The sequence below is a fragment of the Cheilinus undulatus genome, linkage group 22 (assembly GCF_018320785.1).
Source record: "Cheilinus undulatus linkage group 22, ASM1832078v1, whole genome shotgun sequence".
Taxonomy (NCBI): Eukaryota; Metazoa; Chordata; class Actinopteri; order Labriformes; family Labridae; genus Cheilinus; species Cheilinus undulatus.
The window spans coordinates 15,515,097-15,533,010 of record NC_054886.1 but is presented as its reverse complement, the minus strand read 5'-3'; the positions used below and the strand labels follow the sequence as shown (position 1 = coordinate 15,533,010).

General features: G+C 39.2%; 1 protein-coding gene across 3 annotated transcripts in view; it reads right to left on the bottom strand.

Moving 5' to 3' along the window:
• svep1 (sushi, von Willebrand factor type A, EGF and pentraxin domain containing 1) overlaps nucleotides 1-17,914 on the bottom strand; it is a 160,987-nt gene that overhangs the window by 44,038 nt on the left and 99,035 nt on the right. For all 3 annotated transcript variants that reach the window (XM_041779332.1, XM_041779331.1, XM_041779333.1), the window contains 14 exons: nucleotides 14,242-14,360; nucleotides 13,041-13,170; nucleotides 11,770-11,880; nucleotides 6,213-6,344; nucleotides 5,651-5,842; nucleotides 5,371-5,492; nucleotides 4,569-4,674; nucleotides 4,274-4,477; nucleotides 3,950-4,183; nucleotides 3,626-3,787; nucleotides 2,358-2,519; nucleotides 1,919-2,080; nucleotides 792-880; nucleotides 237-333 (listed from right to left, as the gene is read on the bottom strand). In XM_041779332.1, coding sequence (XP_041635266.1) covers nucleotides 237-333; nucleotides 792-880; nucleotides 1,919-2,080; nucleotides 2,358-2,519; nucleotides 3,626-3,787; nucleotides 3,950-4,183; nucleotides 4,274-4,477; nucleotides 4,569-4,674; nucleotides 5,371-5,492; nucleotides 5,651-5,842; nucleotides 6,213-6,344; nucleotides 11,770-11,880; nucleotides 13,041-13,170; nucleotides 14,242-14,360 — 2,022 coding nt within the window. The remainder of the gene's footprint in view (nucleotides 1-236; nucleotides 334-791; nucleotides 881-1,918; nucleotides 2,081-2,357; nucleotides 2,520-3,625; nucleotides 3,788-3,949; nucleotides 4,184-4,273; nucleotides 4,478-4,568; nucleotides 4,675-5,370; nucleotides 5,493-5,650; nucleotides 5,843-6,212; nucleotides 6,345-11,769; nucleotides 11,881-13,040; nucleotides 13,171-14,241; nucleotides 14,361-17,914) is intronic.

The following is a 17,914-nucleotide window of genomic DNA, read 5'->3' as shown; positions in this document are numbered from 1 at the left end:
TTTACAGGCAAGTTAGGAGGATTAATGTGATGCCACTGAACTAAAACACCAGAACATAATGTCTTGCTTGTACTTTAATGTTAAAAGTTAGAGTAGATATGATGAATACTATTCTTTTAATTGTGTATGGGTCTAAACCTCAGGCCACTCCTCTTTTACTCCAGTCAAAAAAGCCTGGACATGGCCCTGGATCATATGTGTTAAACAAACATTTTAAGTTTTGATCGGTGGTTTACCTGTGAATCCAGGCATGCAGGTGCACACATATCCAGCCCCAACCTCCTCACACGTCCCTTTATTCTGACAGGGATTCAGAAAGCACTCGTGGAAAACCTGCAGGAACATCCAATCAGATTAACTGATTACACAAACCGTGAAAACCTCTGGTTAATCTCAGTCCACACAGTCGCTCAGTTGATGTTCTGTTATTCAAATGTTATGCATTACATCATTTTTGAATGCTTTATGTCCGTCCAACAACGTTTTTCTTTCCAGTGTTGTTGGCATTATTTATTTCATTACACAATAGATATGATGTAATTTGAGTTTTAAAAGCTGTGATAGCTGAACAGATGAAGAAATAAATCTTTCTCTGGTATGAGTTTAAGTTGAATATTGCCTTATTATGTGCTTAGTTCATTAATAACATTTTTGAGCAGACAAACTAGTACCCAAATCAAATAAAACATTTAGTTGTTCTAAAATAAGCAGAATAACCTGAGCATATAGGAGCATGTCTGCTCAGGGCTTCAATGAGACCAAATGTGACTTAACACAGGACAAATACTGACCTGGCTGCTTGCTTGGTAGTCTTCATGGACTTGCACCTCTGGAGCCGCAGTCACACTCTCCTCTTTAGGAAGGAAACTGGAGCCAAAACCTGAGAGTGACACCCAGAGAAAATATGGAAGCAAAGACAAGTCGGAAAAACACGGCAAGGATCTTTCCCCTCTCCACTAGTCTGTGAGGCGGTTGTGATGGTCTGAACAAAAGTCTTTTCCCACACTTAGGCATGCACTGTTATTCATTTCCATCCTGCAGTAGAGCAATAAAAGTCAAATTATTTCCATTTCCCGGCTGATCCCGTGCTGCAAGTCCTTTTCCACTGTCTGAGTTCAGATCAGACACCACACAAGCGCAGAAAGATTTGAAACTTTAGGAAAGCTGTCACGCGGCACAGCTAACACTGAACAGCTCTGACTCCACTTGGCCTGTCCTGTAGAATTTGACATAATTCATTTTTACATGCCAACACAACTCAACACAGCACAGTGGTGTTAAAATAAAACTGTGCTGTGTGAAAATCTGCTCTGTCATCGCCTTTTCATCAGCGAGAATTTACACTGGAGCGAGTGGTGGAACAAACGATGACGGTGTCGTTTTATGAAACAATGTTGATTCAGTCGCTAACAACAAAGGAGTCCTTCCAGAAGACACACCAGGATTTACAAAGCTTCCAAAAAAAAAACCATAAAGGAAAGTTTTGGGATTCTGTTTATTTATGTTTTATATATCCTCTGCTGTTCTGAGTTTGATTTTGTTATTTATTAGACCTTTTTTTAATTTATTCATGTAATCAAAACAGTTCAGTTTGGTACTATACATAAAAACATTGAATTTTAAGTTTATTTTCATTTATTCTCCATAGTTGGATCTAGATTTTACCTCTTATCATCTTTTACTCATTAACTTGTTTTTTTACCTAAGTCTGATGTTACCCTGCTTTCATCCTCTGGCTTATCAACTCTACTCACGTAGTAATGGTGTATTCCTCACAATTTCATTATTTAGCACCAGGAATTTGATGATTGCATCACACAAGTCAAGATGCTGATATACTGTTCTACTGCATATTTCCTACCAAGAGCAAGGACTACGACACTGCTCAGTCTTAAAATGGTTTGGTTCTTTCACTTACTGGAGCAGTGCTGTATGGTGGTTGCCCCAGTAACAGTGGTGGTTCCATAGAAAGGGCAGGAGAGGCAGTAAGAGCGACCTTGTTCAGGTTGGTAGTAATCTCTGGGACAAGGATAACAGGGAACCAGACCAGTGCGGGAGAAATGACCTGAAGAACAGGGCACTAAAGGAGAGAAATGAAGATATTGATGCCAGAATGTCCCAAAAATGTTCAGAAAAATGTTTCCTGGTTTAAAAATCCAAGTCAACAGTGAACCTGTAAGTTATATTTGATCCAGATTTATTATGTAACATAAAAGGCACTTTTATAAAATCTGTAAGAAGGAATTTCTGATATGATTGAAAAAAAATTTTTTTGCTCACAGGCTGGAATAATTACCTAGGTGCATATGTAAGAACTTCATAATGACAAATGCTTCATGAATCATACACAGCAGTACCTCCACACTCCTCCTCCTCCACAGCTCCCCTTGTGACGGTTGATGTTTCATCCGGACAGACGAGACACTCTCTGGCGCCATAACCTGGCTGGAAGTGACCCAGTGGGCACGACTCACAGATCTCCAAGCCGTTAAGAGAGTGACTGCCAGGCTTACACTGTCCTAAAAGCACATTGATATACGACACTCAAATGTAAATTTTTATCCAAATATTTTTTCTTAAAGTTTTACTCTTTTTTTGTATTAATAATTAATTTCAATTAATGTTATGTGCTTCTTTTTTAGGTCTACAGGACTACGTTTAACAGTGAATGAGACCAAAGAAAATCAGAACTGACATTTGATTCATGAGCTATAGTCAGACACAGAAAGTAAATGACAAAAAAACAACAGCTCTGTGAAATATAATTTATTAATTTCAAAGTCTGATCTATGCTTATTTTGTCCTGTTGCCTGCTAAAGTTGTTTCTTTTCAAAATAAATTGCTCTTGTTTGCTTTTGTAAGCCAAAAGAGAGGCATCTGTTTTGTAACCAGGTAAAAACTACACACAGTGCCTATTAAAAATATTCATCCCCTCGGATGTTTTACCCTTTAATTGATTTTATAAATCAATCATGGTTTATATTTTTAGTAGTCTCAAAATTAGTGAAATGGGGATCACCAGAGTGCAGTGAATTTGTCTCAAATGAATGTAGTATAAAGACACCTGCGTCTGGGAGGTCAACTCAGTACTCCTGGCTACCATTACACCATGAAGACAAAAGAACACTCCAAACAACTCAGAGAAAGATTATTGAAAAGATTAAGTCAGGGGTTGGATACAAACAAATTTCAAAGGCACTGAACATCCCCCTGAGTTCAGGTTAATCCATCATCAAGAAATGGCACATGTGACTGTGCAAGAAAGACACTACTGAGAGAGGCCACCAAGACACCTATGACTACTCTTAAGGAGTTACAAGCTTCAGCAGCTGCGATGGGAGAGACTCTGAATACAACGGCTGTTGCCCAGGTTCTTCACAAGTCAAGGCTTTATAGGAAAGTGGTTAGGAGAAAGCAACTGTTGAAGACAACTCACATTAAATCATGAATAGAGTTTGCTAAAAGGCATGTGTGAGACTCGATAGTCATGTGGAAGAAAGTTGAGACCAAAATGGTGCTTTTTGGCCATCAGACAAGACGTTTAAGATTTTAGAATCTTAAACAGAATTAATCAGCAAAGTAAAATCAGTAAGTATAAGGTCTGAATGTGAGCTCTGAGCGTTACCTTTGCACTCAGAGATGCTGCGGGAATGCAGGTAGGCCGTGGAGGTTCCCTCTGGGCAGGACTTACACTCGAGCTGACCCTCCTGGTCCTGGAAGGAGCCGAGCCAGCAGCTCGCACACTCGTTATGCTCCAGGGAGAAGTACGTTCCCACTGGACATTGGACTGCAACAGCAAAATTAGAGGAAGTCAACATAAAACAATATACAGTAAACATGCTTTTACAAACATATCATACATTTTTGTACATATCATAGTGTAATAAATTGAGTTATTCATACTTTTGACAGAACTGGGTTCAAATTCCTAAAATCCCCACAAACTTACCGCACATCCGCCCCTTTAGCACCGACCCCGGCCGGCAGGACAGAAATGCCTTCTTACTCTCCAGAGATTTAGGATCAGATACAATCATCTCAGAGGAAACATGAAAACTAGACAGTGGCTGTTTGGCCAGCGTACGCTTCAGACGATTGGTCAGTTGCTCCAGGGTGCGCAGGAGTCTCTTCTGATTGGCCACTTCAATTGAGTCGTTCCTCGATATAGGCAGAGGTATGCTTGCTGGGAGAATGGACTGAGTTTAACGGACTGATAACTGATGGTGAATGATGTATTTAAATGGAGATAAAGTTGAAAAAGAAAGTAACATACCTGTGATGTTGAAAAAGATCTGGATTTTTTGGTCTCTGGTTGGTCCTGTGATTTTGCGGTGCCTTTTTGAGCGTGGGTGAGGCTGCATGCTGCCGTCCTGCTGCCGTCTGGCGAGATGCCGACTGCCTGCGGCGAAACCAGTCTCAAAGTATGCATAATCCTGAGCACCCTGAGGACCCCAGTTGTTGCTCCAGCCTCCTGGTGCTGTTAAACATTAGAGAAGGGAAAATAAGAGGCTACACTCTATCTAAAAGGCTGGAAGTTTATTGGGATTTTTTGTATGTGTTAATATTACCAATGGAAAATCCATTCTCATAGTCGTAGTTGTACTCCAGACAGTGACCTTGTGACATCACTTCCAGCTTGCAGATGACATCATCACTGCTGCAGATATTGGGAAGCTGTCAGGAAGGAGAAAAAGGAAAGCAACGTAAACTTTTAGGACAATAAATGACAAATAAGACAATAAAAAATTGATAGATTTGTGCATTTTCCCATATACGTCACATTTCAGACACCACAAAACGTATTCAAGGCCCTCAAACCTACAATTTGGCTTCCTAATTTATCATAGAATTGACCTGTGTTTATTTAAAGTCATTGTAGAGGGCATCCCAGGTCAAACAGAACCTCAGACTAAGACATAACTGAGTCTGGGACCATTTCATTTTGCTTAATTTGGTCTGGGTAGGGTGCTATTAGCACAAGTCCTGGGTCCATTTAAATGTATCATAATACCCAGTTTCAACAAAACAGCAAAGAACAAATAAAATAAAACGGATCAATTAAAAATGTGTGAATATGTTGTACAGTAGAAACTGCAGTAGAACAGCATTTTAGCTGTACTTTTTATTTTTGGATTTGTCTAATCAATATTGGCATGCATGTTTCTCTCCTGTCACACAACTACTGATGTTTTTTTTAACGCAAATAAAGATTTTGTAATTTTTTTACTGTTCAGACCAATGGGACCTCAGGACAAATATTCCTTGGTCCATAAGGGTTTCATTTCACATTTTTAACCGGCAAACACCCCCTGAATCAGTTTCATATGAGCGTAAATAGAAATGATACATGTTGTAAATATCTGTCCTTACCATGCCTTCAAGTCTGGAGTTAAACTCTCCAGTAAACGACTTGACCAAGTCCACATCATCACAGCGAGACGCTTTAAACAGCATCTCAAATGGCTTCAAACCATTGTTTGCAATACGGTTCACTAAAAAAGAAAGAACAGAGAGTTTTCTTCAGATTTATGCACATCAAATATCTTTTCCTTTTGATCCTGGCAGCCAATACTCATGTTAGGAGTGTCAATTCCATGCATCCCAGAGTTGTGTACATTCACAGGTATTTGTGCATCTGTGCTAAACATACAGGAGCAATCGGGTCTGTCTGCAGAGTACGGCGGCTCCCAGATGCCATTGTAGGCACAAAAGTAGCTGTGGACAGCATCCTGAGTGAGGCTGTAGCCCTCTTTACAGTGAAGAGTACAGTTCACACCATCTTCTCCTTCTGAACAGATGAACTCTCCATTGACAGGTTTGTATGGCTGATCGCAGGTCGTTCCTTGAAACAAAGCAATAGACACTTATTAAGGTATTGAAAAACAAATTAATCCACAAAAGCTTTAAAATGTTGGTAGAGACTGTCACAGTTAAAATTAAAGTACCATAATTTTATGAGGGCATCAGGGTATTTCTTTACATTCTTGCATACTCTTACATGCACTATTATCTGCTTCAAAATTCTGTTTTTCCTCATGTCAATTTTTCAAGATTTTCAGTTGATGTTCAGAGGTGCACAAGGAATTACAGATGCGGCAAAAACTTCAAAAACATCATTTATGGAGCTATACTCAAACCACAGCCAGATATCTTTAAAAATAAGACCACAGTACATTTCTGATCGTGTCTAAAGAAACCCATTCTAACAGTACCTTGCACGGTGATGGTGAGGTTGCATGTACGGCTGTTCCCTGCAGCATCAGTCGCTGTGTACTGGACCAGAGTCTCTCCTACTGGAAACTGAGAGCCTGGAGGGTGGCTGCTGGTCACTGTGAGACGACCACCTGACACAGACATAAACATTACAAGAGTTTGAGTGATAAACATTAAGTGATGCATGGGAAAAAATATAAAATATCATATATTTCTGAAAGATTCAAATTCAGGGGATCTTAAGCAAAAGTCCAGGTTGACATCCATCCAAGTACAAGTAATAAAACTTAAGAAATTGTCCAAAAGAAATCTGCAGGATTTATAGCTGTTAAGATTGTGGTTTTCCTTCATATTTACCTCAAGAAAAACCTTAATTTCCAAGCTTGAATGTGTTGCTTTAAATATTTACTCAGCCTCTCCTGCAGGGGGCAGTGTTAGCCTTGAATCTTTTTCCAGGACTAAATGAGTCACTCTGACTAAACCACAAAAGTTGTGTTAAACAACAATACGATGACATGGGAGTGATGGGTCTGGGCATCACACTGCTGTAGAGAAATCCATCTCCTGAGACTGAAGAGGGAAAATTTCTTCAGTCTGGTTGGCCTGCATGAGAAGAAAGTGATGGATGGAGGCTTGGGAGAGACAGCGGTGCTGAGAGAAGTGTGTGAGAGTAAGTTTGCACGTGTGAAACACCTGCACTGTGAGTGTGAGACACGGACTAGATAAAAGAGGGAGAGAAGAAGGTGAAAAATGGAGTGACCTTTAGTTTAACTCTGGTCCACCTCCTCCTTTTAAACAGGCCTGACACAGGTCTGGCCTGCAGGAGTCTAGAGTCTACACTTATATATAGCCTGTGTGTGTGTTTGTAAGTGTGTTTATGTGCATGTCTATTGAGTGGCAGCTATATTTAGCTCTGGCATCAGGGTGTGGGCCTGGAAAAACAAAACACTGACGTCGAAGCAGTGCTGGGCTGACGTCGTGTGGCCCTGGAGCAGCCGCAGAGGCCTGTTATTACAGTGTGTGTAAGATTTGTGTGTGCGTTTGATGGGGGTGTACCTCTGCAGACAGGTGGGTAATAAGCACGCAGGGACGTCCCATTTAAGACCTGTGTTTATGCCGGCGTCCATGCTTGCAGACGTTTCTGTACACGTGAACATATATCTGACCTGCATTTCTACGCCTGTGTGAGTGTGGAGACAGAGCCAGTGAATTACACGTCCCTGGCTGTGGACTGCAGTCTGGTTTGTTGTCTGTCACCACTAAGACTGTTTGGGTACAGCTAAGGAGAGAGCGTGCCAAAGCTAGCAGATTTAGCGGCCTTGATGCTCTCCTTTATAACAGACCAGGCAGAGTTGCTAAGCATCGATATAGTGAGAGTAGCAGAGGGACTAATGCTGCAAACAAAGACTAACAAGGTGCATGTCGAATCCTCCAAACAGCCTCTCCAAACGGTGCACTGGATAGAAGTTATTCACTCTATGCCAAATTGCAAGTTGTTTGTCTCTGCTACAATGACCACTGCAGCAACCTTACACTATATGTACTCTGTATGCAGTATGCACACAAATGGAATATACTGTCGTACTTCATCAAGCATTGTGCTTTTAACTTTGGTTCTCATGCATTCTTTCTTAAATAAGGCCCTTGACTAAGGGCTGGTGAGGCATGCTGGCTTTTGTGCTTCTAAATGGAACCTGATGCTTTCAGACACTATTTTTTTTTTAAAGTATGAATGCATTGGGATCGGACTGGGGCCTCTCTAACCATGCAGAGCAGATGGATTGGCCAGAATCCATGTCTGTCATCAGGCTGATCCATCGTGTAAAGCTACATTCTGAATTGTTGGTGCTAGGTCTGAAAACAGACCTGACCAATCAGCATCATTTTAGTAGAATGAGGCAGAAGCTACAGGTGGAGTTTAGCTGTGCTAGGAGAGTGTAGCAATAGGGTTCAACAGTGTTACTCTTGAAGCAATAATTCCATTCATTTTTTTCATAGCAGATCTGATTATTAGTCATTTAATCAGACGTATCCTAGTAAGCCTTACCATGAGCTACACTAGTGGTTTATGCTCCTGTAGAAGACAAAATTTTGCAAGATATCAACCTCATTTTAAGAAAAATAGAAGTTATTTGCTAAAAATACAACAATACCTACAACCCTTGAGTGTCACAGCAATGTCTCTGATTAGTGGAGTCTCCAGTTACCATGGAATTGTCTACTGAGCCAGCAAACAAAGACTATCGACTGTACAGGCCACCACAGTATGAAGCAATAAATACTCAAACAACGATATAATACAACATTATCATTTCAAATATATCACTACAATAAAGATAAGGGTAGAAAAGAGGTAAATACATGACTGAAAGCTTGAAAAGCTATAAATTACAACAAATAAAATGAACTGCAATGGATTGTGGGATACGTAGTTCCTTCTTCCTTGTAAAAAAAATTAGTTTGACTTTTTCTGTATTTTTGAATGCCGTTTTTGCACCGAGTCAAATGCTGTATGGTCGTGAGTACTTAGGGAGCTGGTTAGCTTGGTTCATGCATTTAAAAGCACTGTAATAAGGATTTTATCAAATGTCTATGGGGGTTTTGGCTCTGGAGCACTGGCCTCTGGAGCCAGTGCTGCCAAAAAAGTGAGCAGATATTGTTGAGCTCTAGATGTAGCTATATTACAGTGTCAGTTTTATCAGATCTGGAACACAATTTAGTTGGTTTTGGGGCGACGGAAGTAGAGTACTTCAACATCAATCAACTACAAAAGAAAAACAGAAATTGGGTGAAAAGAAAAGAAAAGAAAAAAACAGCTAAAAAATGAAATATGGGCAAAGAATAGAAAGGGAAAGAAGGATTTTTTTTTAATCTATTTTTGTTAGGTAACTCATAAACTGACACTGGAGCAAAGCCCCACTTGAACTGGAAGGTGTTATTATTTATATTATTAATGTATTTCTCATACTTACAGTGCTTAACAAATTTATTAGACCACCACCTAAAGTAAGGGTTATGCCACAGCTGCCCTAAATTAACAGCATTGGTAATTCCCAAATCATTTTTTATGTTTCTACAATGGTTAATACACCAACATGTAGCATGTGTAACATGAAGCTCTTTAACCCAAATGATATTTTTAATACTAAAATATAATTATTGTTTTTATCCATGAATTTTCAAATTTACTGATTTACAAAAAAACTGAAAAAATAGTGAAGCACATTATTATTTCTTGATTAATATGTCAAATTATAGTTATTTACTTGCATTCCTGAACAGAAAAATGAGTTGTAGTGGTTGAATGTTATGCTTGATTCATTTCTGATTTCTCAGAGAAGCCCAGTGAGCCGGCTTAAATTTGTGTATAAAAAGGTGAATTCAGTTTGAAATTCCTCATTCCTGTTCAAAATGGTAAAATGTCAAGAGCTCAATGAAAATGAAAGAGTCAGTAAAGCACTTCATGACGCTGGATGGTCTCTGAGACAAATATGACAGGTGGTCTAATAAATTTGTTAAGCGCTGTATATGTATGCATACATTTATTTTTAACTTATACATAAATCTGACTCACTTACTGTCTCTCTCTTTACATCTAAAGCCTTTCTTCTTTGTAAATCATCACCACCAGTTACCTATAAATCATTTCCCTTTCGTTTGGTTTTGTCATGTCTTTCTAAAATGTATGATCAGTGTGTTAACTATCACTTGTCTTTGCACCACTTAATTACAAAAAGAACTGGACCACATTTCTTTATGAAACAAAGAGCAAGGGACAGCTTTTCTCCTAACTGGCCTAGGCATACGTTTTATCCACCAACAAGCTCCTTTGTTCATAAACTATGGCAGCACCAGCCTGTTGAGCTCAGATTACTACTGGTGCTGTGCATGGCAACTCCCTTACTTTGTCTTGTCACTCAACTACCTTATTTTGACTTGTTTTAGCCCATAGTGAATGTGAAAGACCGAACACTTGTGCAATTACCTGCCCTTTCCAGATGCTTTGTGTGGGAAGTTTTGCAGCTAAATGTGAAATATATCCACACAATGAATATGTGAAGCATTCTAGCTGTTGCGTCAGGTTTGTGTTGAACTGTAATAATGATGAGACAACAACCAACCAAACCAAACAGAAAAGATTTAAGTGCTGAATGTTCCTGTCTGATGAGATTGTATCTAAATTGTCTTAAAAACATAATCAAACTGTTTCTGTTGATATAATCTCAGACAGCATGGTGTGCTGCCCTTTTTTTTTTTAATCAATGCTCTCTCTTTTTCTCTCTCTTCCTCCTTCTATTAAATCATTTATCCTCATCATCAAGTGTTTTTATAAAGTTAATAAAGTGTTCTGAAATTTTATTTAGCATAGCAGAAAATAAAAGGGATCATATTTTTTGCATAAAGTAATAATAGCTGCATGCTTTACTTGTGCCAGGTAATAAATTCACATATGACTGATGAGTAGTCTGCGCGAAAACAAAAGGTTGTCTACTGTACGCTAAATGTTTCAAAGAAACATCTAAGGCCAGAATTACGTGGGCACGTCCAAAATTGTAATCCTGGTGTCATGCTTGGTGATGGATCCTGAGGCTAGACCAGTTGAGAAGCACTGCACTAGATTTACTTGGCATTTATAACAGCTACTCTATGAAAAGTACACAGTTATGGGTAAAGAGGATGGATATAATCATCTTCTTCCACAAATTTCTCCTTTGTTAAAGTAGACAACATATTTTTTATTCTCCCATGACTACCTTTACTTAAAAAAATGACATCAATCAAAAAAAAGCAGTTAAAAAGAATCAAAGGGGTAATCACTTAAAGACATTTTTAGGACGTCAGCATTTCATCTTTTACATCAGGAGTTTTACTTGTGATTCAGCTGTATTAATGGTTTAAAGACATTAATCTACAGCAGGAAAAACGACTTTTAGCTGTTATATACTGCAGTTATGCTGTTTCAGATGCTGATTACCTCTACTCAATCTGTAAATGTGGAACTAAATGAATATTTCCCTCATGAGTGTAATTCTTTTGTTTCACCTTGGCTTGACAGTGATTAATATCCTGATCTATCAAGCATTGCGGTCACTCTGATTCATTAAATAAAGATTTGACAGGTAATTTAAAAACATTTAACTCCCATATGAGTCAAGTACTCACATTATTATACAAATTATTACGTGAAAGTTGATGGCATTGGTGCAAACTCACACATTTTATTGCAAAAACACCTGCTCCCCATCTGTTTTTACATTAATGACATTAACAGACTCTTAAAAACTTCATCCATCCACTGCTTTCTTTTTCTCTCTCTATCGCTCTTAAAGACACAGACACACAAGTGAAGCTTTCAAGCACATAATTACAACCCATCCTGTCACTGTTGCACCATACGTCCCATGTTTCTCACCATTATTCACTCACGTAAAAGCCCTCCTCTGATCCCCTTTTTCCAGTCACCTAACGGAAATATCCTGTTTAACCATCATCATCAACAGCGGAGGAGAAAGAGGGTGGAGTGGAACACAGGAGAAAAAGACCATCCAGACATACCTGAGTTGTCGGAAAACTGCGGCACCTCCCAAACGACCGCCGTCGTCTCTGCGTCTGTGGCCTGGACAGTGGGCGGGGACCTGCATCTGTCAATCACAGGGGGCTCCGTATCTGAGAGGAGATGTAAGGTTGTTAACAAGAGGTGTAATTCTGCCGAAACAGATGGAAACATGCAATAGAACTGCATATTTAACACCAATAAAAATACCAGAATCAGGCTTTTAGGATGTGGTGCAAAACAACCAATCACTCCAAAGACTGGAAGAAAGAAATACTAAAAGAAAAGAGCAACGTTTTAGCCTGTGATTGGACTTTTAGATGCAGAGTGTCAGAGGGCACCGGTTAAACACATGTCTCTAATAAAAACCCACAACGTTCCACCGACATAATAACATATGGAAATGTTCACGGCTACCATGCTTGAGGTTTTCCCCCTGACTGCTGTGATTACTGAGCGGTTGACACGGGACACCCCTGTTTTTCTCTCTCTGCAGTAACACAGTTTGGCACCTGCTGGGGGGCGGACAAACTCCTCAATTAAATCAGTTTTACGTCAAATGAAGGAGGAAATCTGCAACTGAGGCAGGCGGTGGAGTAGCATTTGTTTAAGCTGTGAATTTGTCGCTTTATATTCAAATTAAAATGCTGACTGCTTGGTCTAGCACCTCCTTGGGGATGTTTTTGTTTCTTTAAATCAGATCTGATGTAGACGACAAAGCAACGTTTGCAGTTTAGGCTGGTAAGAGTTCAGTTAAACACATCAAACCATAACTGTGAATGCACCAGCACTGTGGGGAGTATGGGTGCAACTTCAGTCCTTAAAACCATGTATAAAGTCATCCATATGTGTGTACTTTCACCAGCATTTGTGATGAGACTAATGAGACAAAAGAATAGAAACACTACAGAGCTGATGTAGCTGTTGCAGAGGAACACCTCAACTCATTTTGAAGTTATCTGGGTGCTTTGTATAAGAAAAGACAGCTGGGAATACTGGCATGCTTGTCATATCTCTTGATACTATGGACATTACCACAATTCTCCTATTTTTCAGTCCAGAAAAGTTTTTTTATACCTCCAGTATTTATAGAATTCTGTAAACAATATTATGTTCATTCAATATAGATCTAAAAATCCACAGTATGAAGAGTCTTTTCCTTTCTCTGCTTCTACTATTTGTCACTACTATTTGTCACTAAATTGACTCACACTGAGGTCTGTATGCAGAATACTCCACTGTGTTGATTTAATCTTAAGAGGGATGAACTTACCGATGACCGTGACAGTGAAAGAGCAGTTGGCCTGGTTCCCTGAGCGATCTGTAGCTGTATAGATGATGATTTCTTTTCCGATGGGGAACAGTGCAGGGGGAGTGTAGACTGGCTTCACCTGCAGTGCCACCTAGAGGAGAGGAAGATGTGAAAATATGAAGAGCTAAATAAAGACGAGACCTAGGTGAAGGAGTTTTTTGCTACATTCTATCATTAAATACATGATTTTGTTAATTATTATCTATAACTCAATAGTAGTATTTAGTGTTCTTCTAGTTCACATTGCATGTTACCTTCTCTTTTTTTAAAATTATTTTATTGAACCTTTATTTAACCAGATAAAGACCCACTGAGATTGAGATCTCTTTCGCAAGGGTGAGCTGGGCAAGATGTCAGCAGCACACATCAACAATACAATGCAGAGACAGATTACAACAATAAGTTAAAAACAAACAATCATTTTTTAAAGTGCATAGGTAATTGGAGATAGGTGCTACAAAAATGACTCACTATAACAAGTTTATTAGCACATGTACTGTTCCATGGTCTGTCTGGCCAATGTCTGTCATTTAAGACAGAATAAAAGGATCCAAGTGAAATGAGTTCAGACAGTTTCAAATAGGATGTGACAAGATTCAAGAGGATCTTATTTCTTGTGAGTGGGTTTGGCATCAGCTCATTCAACTGACATAAATACTGCCTCATTTTTCATGATTATGAAGCTTAGTTTATAAACTTAGAGATGTTTTTCATGACTAAATTTGGACTGGTGGTTCATAACACAGTAGCCTTTCATACAACAAACCTCAAATACAGTTTTTTTTTAAACACTTTACAGAGACTTTAAAAGTAAAAGAATTTCAATTTCAGTTTTCACAGCTTTCAAAAATCCAAATGACGTTCATCTTTGATTTTTCATCATTTTTCGGTATTTGAAGAAAAGATGGGGGACTGGCTGCACCCCAGATATTGAGACTGTAAGTCCCCCAAGCACACAGCCAAGGTTCAAAACCAACCTGCGGCTCTTTTTCTGCGTGTAATTTTCATCCTCTCTTTTGTTGATTTCCTACTCTATCAAATGTGCTCTCAAATAAAAGCATTAAAGGCCCCAAATATCCTAAAGAAAGGAAAAATATATAATGTGTGCTAACAATAGCAGGAGTTACTACTTCCGTAAGCTTTGTTTAGTGAAGTTTCAAACCTCTTCCTTAGAGTTGTCGGTGGCAGTTGGGACGTCCCAGCTGACACTGGCGATGCCACGCCGCTCATCCGTCTCTGCAACGATGTCAGCAGGGCACTGAATCCACGGAGGTTCAGTGTCTGAGGAGAGAAAAAAGAAAACAAGAAAGATTTAGGTTAGGAGGAAGGAGAAAGTCAGAAACAGCAAGAGCTTCATCACAATTCAACCAATTGAAAGATTCTCATGGTGCAGATGTCCAGCCGTCACATCCTTTCACTTTTTTAACCTCAGCCTGCTGTTCGTTATCCCAGAGGAAGAACATGTGTGACCAATAACCTTTTTAATCACAAGACGTCACACTCTTATTACTTTGAATTAGTGAAACAGAGAGAGGGATCCCACTGTCAGTGTTTCAACAAGAACAGAACCCACTGCTGCCATGGATTAACACTGTATGTGGCTGTGTATATTGTCCTATTTTCACATTGGGCCATTAACTGGACAACAACACCATGTCACAAATATAGAGGTTACATGACCAAGTGGAGACTTGTGGTTTCAGGAACAGAGCTAACTAAAGCCAAAAGACTGTAGCTCCTTAAGTGTCTGTCATGAAGAATTTCTGTTGGATATGTCTGAGGTTATGTAAGCTCTTGAACAATGCAGCACTGCAAAAAAAGTATTTGCTGCCTTCCTGATTTCTTTATTTTTCTTTGCATATTTGTCACACCAAAACATTTCAGATCATCACCTGTGTGAAAAAGTAATTGACCACTAAACCTAATAACTGGTTGTGCCACTCTTGGTGGCAACACCTGCAAGCAGTTGCAATAACTGGCGATGAGTCTTTTACATCTCTGTGGAGGAATTTTGGCCCACTCTTCTTTTTTTAATATCAGCCATACTGGATGGTTTTCGAGCATGAACAGCCTAGAAGTCATGCCAGAGCATCTTATTCAAATTTAAGTCTGGACTTTGACTGTCTTTCATTTTGTTTTGTTTTTTAAAGCCACTCAGAGATGGACTTGCTGGTGGGTTTGGGATCATTGTCCTGCTGGATAACCCAAGAGTACTTGAACTTGAGGTCATGAACTGATGGCCGGACATTCCCCTTCAGGACTTTCTAGTAGAGAGCAGAATTCATGGTTCCATCAATTATGGCAAGATGCCCAGGTCTTGAAGCAGCAAAGCAGCCCCAGACCACCACACTACCACTACTGTGAAATGTTGTGTTAGTTCGTATATGTATAAAATAGGAGTAGTCTTTTTTTATCCAAAAAGTTCAACTTTTGTCTGGTCATTCCACCAAATATTTTCTCAAAAGTCTTGGTGATCATCAAGATGTTTTTTGGCAAATGTGAGATGAGACTTTGTGTTCTTTTAAGTCAGCAGTGGCTTTCACCTAGTAACTCTCCCATGGATGGCATTTTTGCCTTTTGTTATTGTTGAATCATGAACACTGATGAGTTCTTGGAGTAATTTTGGCAGGCCTGCCCCTCCTGGGAAGATTCAACATGGTTCCAAGTTTTCTCCATTTGTGGATAATGGCTCTCATGACAGTTCACCTTTGAGATGGCTTTGTAACCCTTTTCAGACTGATAGATGTCAATGACTTTATTTTTCTTTCATCTGTTCATGAATTTCTTTAGATCACGGCATGATGTGTTGTTTTTGAGATCTTTTAGCCTACTTCATTTAGTCAGACAGGTTCTATTTAAGTGATTTCTTGATTCAACAGGTCTGGCAGTAATAAGGCCTGGGTGCGGCTTGGAAAATTGAACTCAGCTTTCCAAAAATGTGGTTAATCACAGTTTATTCATGACTTAAGAAGGTGGCAAGAAATTCTTTATCTAAGGCCAGATAAGTTTGGATGGCTTTGTTTCCATTAGTAAATAGAATTACCATTTAAAACTGCATTTTTTAATTTACCTGGGTAATCTTTGTCTAACATTAAATTTTTTTGATGATCTGAAACATTCTAGTATGAGAAATGTCAGAAATATAAGAAATCAGAAAGTGGGGAAATACTTTTTCATAGCACAGTTTATGCATAAAATCAGAGTAGTCACTTTTGGAAGTGATTGTAGACATCTCAGTGTGCAAATTCTACATAGTATACCTTTAAATGCCATCTATCTTTTATCCTATCAATGATCTTTTGAAAAAAAAAAAAAAACTCTTCATCCAAACTCTTCATCCTTGTTCTCATTCTCCTTCCAAACAGCATGTTGTAATAAAGTGAAAGTTGATGGTTGGAACCTGCAGTAAATAAGAAAATCATCCAAGAGTTTGAATCTCTCATCGATCAGAAGTAGTCATGCCTGTTGTGTTGTGTAAGAGAGTTGTTCACATCTGGACCTGATGACCCATCCACTTAGGCATCCATCTCTGCTAAACATGAACAGCAACATGAGCTCTATCCAACTCTGTTTATATTCATAACAATGGAGAAAATATTTCACTTCGGGGGTCATCGGAATGAAATGAAAGGCACTTGTAATTCATGATACACTTCTTATTTCTTGATCTCCACTTGTTGACATTGAATCTCCCTGATTTCCTCCCTCCCTTCATCATATTTTGTCCAAGAGGATCAGAAAACTTCAATTTTCTTCCACCAGATGCCTCATTCTCCTTTCTCACTTTCCTGTCCCCCTTTCCTTTTCATCTCTATATCACCATTTCCTCCACAGAAGTTTCCTCATTAGCAAACTTTCACCTCACTTGAAGAAGTGAGGGGACATCTGAAGGGAGGGAGGCAGACCACCTGTTTCACCTGCAAGGCATCTGGAGGTTCTGCAGCCTCTCATAATGATCTCCAGCCTCCAGTTGGCGCTTGGACATGGTATGGTTTGAGTTAGTGACCTGAGGCCAGCTTCAAAACAGAGTCAGCTCCATTCTCACCATTCACAAAGAGGAGAAAAATGCAGGGAGGGGGAAAGAGAGAATGGAAAAAGTTCTCCCTCCAAGTTTCCTGCTGTTTACTTTTTATATCTTCCTCTTTCTCTGTGAATCCAGGACCTTTTCTCTCTTTTAGCTCTTTAACAATCCTTCCATTTTTGCTTTACAAATAAACCCCACAATTTACAAGTTTTGTTCATTCTAACACTGTAAAATGAGCTCTAATTCCAATTACCTATAACAGACTTTCTTACCTCTCAGGAAAGGAAAGCTGGACAACAGGTGCAGCCAAAAAAGCTATTAGTTACAATCATTTATTCCACAAAAGAAAATGGTCTTAGGAAGTTTCTCCAATTCAAAATGACTCTGCTGCATATGTGCTACTTTAATGTGTATTTTAGGATTAAAGTGACAGACCTGTTTCAACGGAGTCCAGCCAATTGGTGCTAGTCTGACAATTAGTAAAATGTGGATCACCTGAGTGCACTGAATGTGTCTCACGTGACTGTAGTATAAACACACCTGTGTCCGGGAGGTCCAGTCACTGGTTAATCAGTATTCCTGGCTGCCATTACACCATAAAGACAAAAGAACACTCCAAGAAACTCAGAGAAAAGGTTACTGAAAGTATTAGTCAGGGGATGGTACAAACAAATTTTCCAAGGCATTGAACATCCCCCAGAGTTCAGTTAAATCCATCATCATGAAATATAAGGAACACGGCACATTTTATGTGCCTTCACCATCCATCCTGACAGAGAGCTACATACAGCACATGCTCATGTGTCATAGC